We start from the raw sequence: 7,876 nt of genomic DNA, 5'->3' as shown, positions 1-7,876 counted from the left end.
TAATACCATAATTAAATCAGGTACAAACAAGTTTTCACTGTATTACATATTGAGAATAGGGATGGCAACCCGGTATAAAACCGGGAAAAAAACCAGGTATAAAACCGGTTTTATACCGGTTTTTTTAACAAAAAAAACTTGGTAAAAAACCATTTTTTTTAATATGTGAGGTATTTTGTGTTAATATGTCAGAAAAGTACAATTGGAGCGATTTTTCGTTGTTGTCTACCATCCTGGCCCTACTTCTCCACCTTACTGATGATTAGAAACCGTGTTGGGGGTGGGGTGGGGCATCAAATTCAAAAGTAGCTATTTGTTGTTCAATAACACATGACAAGCTTTTAGGACTATTGGTGTCTTCCTAAAAGCCATCCAACCCAATCTTTTTAAACATCAGTAATGCCAGTAAATAATCTTAACAAATATAGTTGTGCTGCAATTTTTATTTCTGTGGGTTCACTTCCACTTTCCACACAACAGAAACTGTAAAAACATGACAAGAAACATGACAAGAGCAACTAAAACATGTACATACATTATAATGAAATTATGTAAGCATGTAAAACAACTAAAATATTATAAACAATCACAATTTTAACCAAGAGTCAAATGTAATAAAAATAAATATGTAGTAGACTACAACAAGACAAAAATAATCATAAACTCACTCTTTTCTTAGGCTAAGTATTTATAATACTTGTTTGGCATAAGTACACTACAACATAAAAACAAAAGTACTACAAATAAAGTCAGTTCTGCTCTTAAATGTAGGTGAGTAGATAAAATACTTTTGTTTGGACTAATAATATCACAAAGTTTTGAACTTGTATCTTATATGTTTGTTAATCAAAAAATAAAATTACAGGTTTTCTTCATCTTCCGAAGAATTGTTCAATTCGTCACTTGAGGATTCTTCGATTTCTTCATCAGAAGTCCATATAGGTGCCTGCTCAGCTCCACCCTCATCATCATCATCACTCCAGTTCCACTCATCATCATCTTGTTCATTATCAAAAAGAGATGCACATGGGTAAGCTCTAATTTTTTTCTCCCTTTCAGCACTTAGTTCATTTTTTTTCTTTCTCTATTCTTCAGTCAGTGGTTCACATAGATTGAGGTTGTGTTTTACAGCAATCTCTTTTTCTACTTTTTTGTTGCCTAACCTATTTCTCACCTTGTTGTGTACATAGCCATACTCCGACCAAACTCTTTCGCATGGACATGCTGAGGGTTGCAAACTCAGTAAACGTACTGCTATTGGGTGCAAAGGCTGGTTGCAGCAAAAAAAGTCCCACCATGTTATGGCATGCATGCTGAGGGAGCGGCTCCACATTTTTTCATTTCTGAAGAAATTGGTTTTGGTCTTAAATTCAGCTAGGTTGTCAATAACTAAATCTACATTTAATTCTAGGTGCCTAGCAAGTCCTTCAATGACTTCCATGGCACGATGGCAGTCTGCATCAGTCAAACCTTCACCAACAAAACCAGGGTCGATGAGATAAGTAGCTAAATGTATATCACATACACAAAACTTGCTTATTCTATTAGCAACAGAATTTTTGATTTTAGTAATATCACCCAGGGGAATGATTGATTCTTCATTCAAAGCTGCATCTGTCAAATTTGTTATGTTCATGCAGATTTTAACCATATGGGAGAGTCTGGCGTCATCAGCTTCAATGAGATGAGTACCTTCAACCACAGGCTGGATGAATTTAACAAAAAAGGAGAGAGTTGCCCAAAACCCATGATCCTCATTGTCGAGCACATTTTTTCTTACTTCTGGGGGCACTTCTACTTCGTCAGTAAGTACTGTTTCTCCAAGAGCAATTTTATTTTTTTGAAGTGAAAACAGTAAGAAATATGCTCCAGCAAATCTAGTTGGAGAAGGTAAAACTAAACTTACTGACTTTTCTCCATAGTGCTGCTTTTGTTTGGATTTAAAGATAGCATGAAGTTGCCTCCGCTTTCTTATTTTGACAATTTCTTTGGCGTTGCTGATGAGATCTTTGAAGACAGGCAATTTGACAATGTCTTTAAATAACAGGTTTAGCCCATGGCTGCCACATCCAATGGCATAAATATGCTTGTGAACCTGTTGCACTAGGGCCCATGCCCTCTTCATGGCAGAAGCATTGTTAGTTACAAGAAGTAGAACTTTGTTTGCATTCACAGCATTTAAAACAACTAAGATATTATCAGATAGATAAACAGCATTTTCACGTTGAGTGCCAGGCTCAATAGCCTTGTAGAAAAACGGTTGAGGTGTAGAAACAACAAAATTTACGATACCTTCGTGCCTATTATTGTTCCATCCATCTAATTGCACTGTCAGACTTCTTGCTTTTAATATTTCTTCATTAACTCTCTTCATTACTGAAGTATATTCTTGTTCCAGAAGTGGCCCAGCAAACGATTTTCTTGATGGCATTTTATATGCAGGTCGAAGTGCACTCAATGCAGCTTCCATGTGCTTTCCCTCAAACACAGAAAATGATAGCCCTTTTGAATATAAAGCTCTAGAAAATAATGCATCCAGTTTCTCCTTTTCCTTTTTCGATACAACATCTAAGCAGGTGGTGAGAGATTTTTGTCGTTTTGCAGGGAGTGGCGCATGAGCAGCATTTTCTGTTGTACGCTTTGATCCACTGGAAGGTGAAACAGAAGGAGGATTGTCCTCGACAAACTCCTCTTCATCGCTGTCCACATCAACACCATTGTCATTCTGTTTACCTGCAAGTCAAAAGAATTTAATAATTTCTGTTGTCACTGTCACTGTTACCACAATTATTATAATAAATGATAAATTAAAAATATTTTGAAAACTTACCCTTTTTCTTTTCGATTTCAGCAATAAAGTGAGTCTTTATTGGTGTTGGGCAGCCCTTACATTTAGTTATGTGTTGTGCAAGTCTAGTGGCGCTGGGAGAAGCATACTTTCCCTTATCACAATGTTTACAACAGGCTTGAGTGACTTTTCCAGCTGCATCATAAACTTTGGTATATTGTTTCCAAATCTCACCTCTTTGCGGTGGCATGGCAGTTCTTTGACAAAAACAACCTGAAAAAAAAACAAGGCAATCATTTAACATCCAAATAAAGGAGAAAGTAGGGTTAGGTTGTTAGTTATACCGCACCGACCCACATCAAAAATTAATCAAAGTTTTCCTTATATTTAAAAAAACAACGGCATGTTATTGGTTAACGCTAAGACGATTCCGAAGATTAGATACTCACTCAGATCTGTAGTTGCATAAAATTTCTGCCAATTCGCCTCCGCTCCCCCTCGCGCTTACACACACACACACAACTCTACGCCTTCTTTTCTTGATGTCAGTTCAGTTGTTCGTCGTTGCTGAGTCATGTCATCGCTTGTTGTCTAAAATGACACATACTCTGAGAGTATTCAGATAAATACGGAAAGGCAGCCCCGCGCGAGACTAGTAGGGCCGCAGTAGTTATGAGAAATCCGTGCAGACAGCGCTACACACGCGAAACCCACCGTGCAGACAGCGCTACACACGCGAAACCCACGAAACGCACCCTAATACAAAGAATATCCAGCAACTGTGATTGTAGCAAGTGCTGCACGTGAAGAATCTGTGCACAGACGAACGACTTATTTTTTTAAAAACAGCATTTTCCGGCTAAATAAGGGTTCTAGCTAATTTTTAGATGTTTTTAAGCGAAAAATCGTTAAATTCCAAAAAAAATGGTTTTTTACGTTTTTTTCCTCGGTATAAAACCGGTATGTTTCGATAGTTTAAAAAAAACGGTTTTTTTCCATCCCTAATTGAGAACAGCTATCATTAAAGCTTAGGCATGATGCATTCCAATGCACTATAATAAATTTGTCATTTGAAACAGGAATCTTTGCTGATCTGACACCTAAATGCCTATACAGAGCTTGATGATATTGAACAGTGCCAATCAAATGGAAAGGAGGCACTGTAGAGAGAAGACCAAAGCCAAGGGAACCAACAAGTCTGATGGCAAATAGATAAGTGTCACATGTTAAATCCATTACAACAGCTCTGGTTTCATAAGTTTCAAGTCTTGCCTCTAGAAGAAAAAAAGAAAAATGTAAATGAAGCGAAATGAATTAATTGGATGATACAAGATGCTAGAATTGGATCGTCTCATTATTAGAAGGTACTCGATCTCCAAGAGTTCACTCACCGTAAGCCCATAGTGTGTTCCACATTTCCAATTTTTGCTTTGATCATCTGTAACAGCACCCTATTCCAATTCAACAGATAATTGACTATCTCCAATCACAACAGCTCCAAATCCAGTTACTTTGGGAGGGGGCTTGCTGTAAATATCAAAGGTAAACATAAGAACTTAGTGTTTGGTACTTTTCATTGATGCTAAAATTATCATCTTACCTATAATCTTTGAGAAGACAGTACATATCGTTAAAAGAATTTCTTGAACCAAGCTCCAACTTAAAAACACTAATCCAGGAGACTGGGGACTGAAACAGCATCTAACAAAACAATTTGTAATACATTTGTGGATATAGCTCTATTTCACTAAAAGAGGTTTTAAAAACTGTTTCTTACTTGTGATAGAAGTATTAGTTGTTTTGTATGGTTGAAATGAAGGGCAGTAGAGAGGGGTTTGGACCATAATATCACATTCAGCAGGCCCATCAGTAGCTGAAGGAGTGTAACTGAATTTCCCGATTGAGAGGTGACAATGTAATGGGAAACAACCTAAACATACAGTGAAAAATAATTGATCTGGCATCATATTTTATTGAAAATTCTGGAGAAAGTGTCAAACTTACCGGAAAAGAATTATTATTAATATTGGCCTTAAATTTGTGCCTTATTGACATGCAAGGGTCCTTAGTATCCACTGAAAGAGGTGGAAGTGGTGGTGTCACGTAAACTCTGTAGCCAACAATTTTGCCTTGAGGATGGTGGCTCCGGTGAATAACTAACATCTGAAAAGATATGAATAAATGTCACGACATTCATAGCATTGTATAGCAGCAAGAGTGGAATATTTAAAGGACTTACTTTGATTGAGGAGTTAGCGAGACATTTCTCTTCAAACAGGATGTAACTGCGTCCGCCGGCGCGCACGACCTTCCGGCCCGGCCCGGCGGAGGAGGACTTTAAGACTGTATACCACCAGAACTTACTACTAACCTTTGGATGTTCCTGTTCCTAAACAATCAAATTGAAAGGGCCACATGACTAAAAACAAATTACATGAAAATGAAAACTAGAAATGCGGATAAATTGCAAACGGGGTTTCAGTGCTGAGTCGAAAGTCTGTATTTTTACATTGCTATCCATGCCGAACACCACATCCGACCGATCCGACATCGAAACTATCGGTTAGGTGTCGGGTTCATTTCACTATTTTCCCTATGATAAAAACCAAATTTTCGAATTTCCCCATCAGCTTCAAATCAACCAAAAAATAATATTGGCCTAGATAATCATTAAAAGCCCGCACCAATGCAAATAAACTTGCCAGAACGCATCAAATCCTCTTCAAAAATAGCCCGTCCCACACCATTACATACTGTAATCCATCAGTCGGGTCTACCCGATAAAATTTGTGAATCCGGACACAATTTCGAAGGTACATACACCCCAACAAAACTATTCACTAACATTCTGTGACAAAAACCGCGTTATCCCCGGTACACCATTAATAATCCCTCTTACCGGTAAACCCGTTGCACCCCGTCTCCACACCGACCGGCGACCGCGCCAAACCGCCGAAATCCGTGACGTCACATGGCTCCTAAATTCTTTCGGGTGCCCTACCGGAGTGGGGGAGCCAGCCGCTGCTGCCGGGCGGGGAGGGGGCCGGCCCGGGCGCCTTCCACCTTCCGTTTTTGTTCTTCTTACTTCCGCCCCAGCGCTCGATTGAGGTACCCTATTCTTTCTCAAGTTATCGTGCGTACAAACAAACAAACAAACAAACAGAATGAAACTTTTCCGGTCAGTGGAGTAATGGGCTTCGCTAATCGCTTAGCCAAAAACCCTGCTAAACATGGACCAAGGCAACTTCGAACAAATGAAAGGACTCAATCTGGATGAGGTCAATGTGGACGATGTAGTGGACGGTGCTGAGGACGAAGAAGAAGACGACCCGTTTGCTGATGATGTGCCAGTCAGTGAAGAGAAATCTCTGGGTAGTTCCAAAAGATCGCACCATGACTCAATTGATGAAGGTTCATCAGAATCTGATTCGGGCCAACAGACTTCCATCAAATGATAGAAAACCTTGTCAAGTAAAAACAAATCGTGTCCAAAAAGGCACAAGTTCCAGCCAGAGCGGTCTGAAATCAGTTTGAAACACTTTCATACGGTCGTTCTTAATAAAATCACACCGCAAAAGCACCATGTAGATAAATTTGTAGAAGCCTATCCCCTGCAGTTTGCGGAGCCGGGCGCCAGTTGGCAGACGGCCGGATTGTTGGTCCAGTTCACGTCCCAGCCGGATGGGTTGGCCTTGCGAGGCAGAGCGTGCACGTGCACGGGCACGTAAGCGCGCGTGGAGCTGGTCTGACGCAACATGTACTGGATATGGGCAATAATTCTGAGTTACATTCTCGAGTTACGGGTGGTGACCGAAGAGACCTCCGAACTCGAACCCGCACTGTAAAAAGCTTACGAACTAAATACTTTGCAATGTTACGAACAATTTTCGTTCTTTCTATTGCAAAGAAATTGTTCGTGTTGCAAAGCGATTGTTTGAAAAGCTAGACGGGCCTTACGAACAATCGCTTTGCATTACGAACTATTTGTTCGTAAGCTTACGAACAATTAGTTCGTAATACAACGCTTGAAAATCCTTTGTAAGCTACGAACGTTTTGGTCTGCATTACGAACCTATAGTTCGTAAGCAATTTACAGTGCGGAGAACAAAAGAAATACAGGTCGCTCAGGAATCGCACCGATCTTACCTGGGCCGACAACAGTGTATTTCGTCTAACTGAGGAAGAAGAAGGGTGGGTAGAACATAAACGTTACCGATTGGTCGAGAATTTCCCGCCTCTACGCCACGCTGGTAGAGGGGGTAAGCGCTCGGCCAGTCAGGAACATGCTCTCAATATTGTACTTGGAAATGGCTTAGAAGTATGGGTTATAGTATAGAACAGTGACTCAGAGCCGATAAGTCACTCTTCTATACCATTGGAAAGGGCTTTTTGAGTATAATGCGGAACACTTTCAATTTATTGGCGCTCGAGTCTGGCTTTCCGGAAAATTAAATAAATATACGTCGCCACTAACCTTCAGACGGACTTTGAACACGTCAGAATAACTTACGTTCACGGCTATTCCTGACATTGATCGGGCCGGCTGGGGTTTTTAAAACATTGCTCATGGATCATAGACTACGCCTGATTCAAAATATCAGGCTTTCTTTCTCTACCGTTGCTTAGATCACAGGTTCCACGCTTCTCCAAAAATACCTTCTGCTCAGCGTAGTCCTGCCCAGAAAGAGGACCGAGTGCCGTCTCCTGCGAGGCTACGAACCGGTGAGGCAATCGGGCGGACGGGCGCGGTTGCCAACAACAATGGGCAGTCCAGAGGGGCGCAGGCGCGGGTTAACAGTGGTACCAACAGAATGTGAGAAGTTGGTGGCTGCCCGTCCTCCAATGAATTTTCTCTTCTATTTAACTAGAAATCTTGCGTTGGACGTCTCGAAAAGTTGCTGCTATATAGCTGCCCGTTTTCGAAAAAATTTCCTCGAATGAATTTCCCCTCTATTTAACTATTAGTACGTAGGAGTACGTGCAGGAGCCAGTGGTGGCTGAGCTTTAGTCGTCAGTGTGCTAAATTTCTGAAATGTAACGGTTAAAGGAATATAGTAATAGTAATGTACAGATGGAAGGCGAGGGTAG

The 7,876-nt window shown here is 40.5% G+C and overlaps 1 protein-coding gene across 1 annotated transcript; it reads right to left on the bottom strand.

The window, feature by feature from the left end:
- Positions 1 to 859: 859 nt before the first annotated feature.
- Positions 860 to 4,204, bottom strand: LOC113214128 (uncharacterized). The gene is made up of 5 exons (XM_052274005.1): positions 4,180 to 4,204; positions 3,775 to 4,062; positions 2,831 to 3,061; positions 1,175 to 2,733; positions 860 to 1,084 (listed from the first exon to the last, which is right to left on the bottom strand). The coding sequence occupies exons 1-5, from the start codon at positions 4,202 to 4,204 to the stop codon at positions 860 to 862; spliced, it is 2,328 nt and encodes a 775-aa protein (XP_052129965.1).
- Between the last annotated feature and the right edge of the window lie 3,672 nt (positions 4,205 to 7,876).

The sequence above is a fragment of the Frankliniella occidentalis genome, unplaced genomic scaffold (genome assembly GCF_000697945.3).
Source record: "Frankliniella occidentalis isolate FOCC.00 unplaced genomic scaffold, Focc_3.1 Scaffold325, whole genome shotgun sequence".
Lineage (NCBI taxonomy): Eukaryota > Metazoa > Arthropoda > Insecta > Thysanoptera > Thripidae > Frankliniella > Frankliniella occidentalis.
This window is presented reverse-complemented; position numbering and strand designations above follow the sequence as displayed.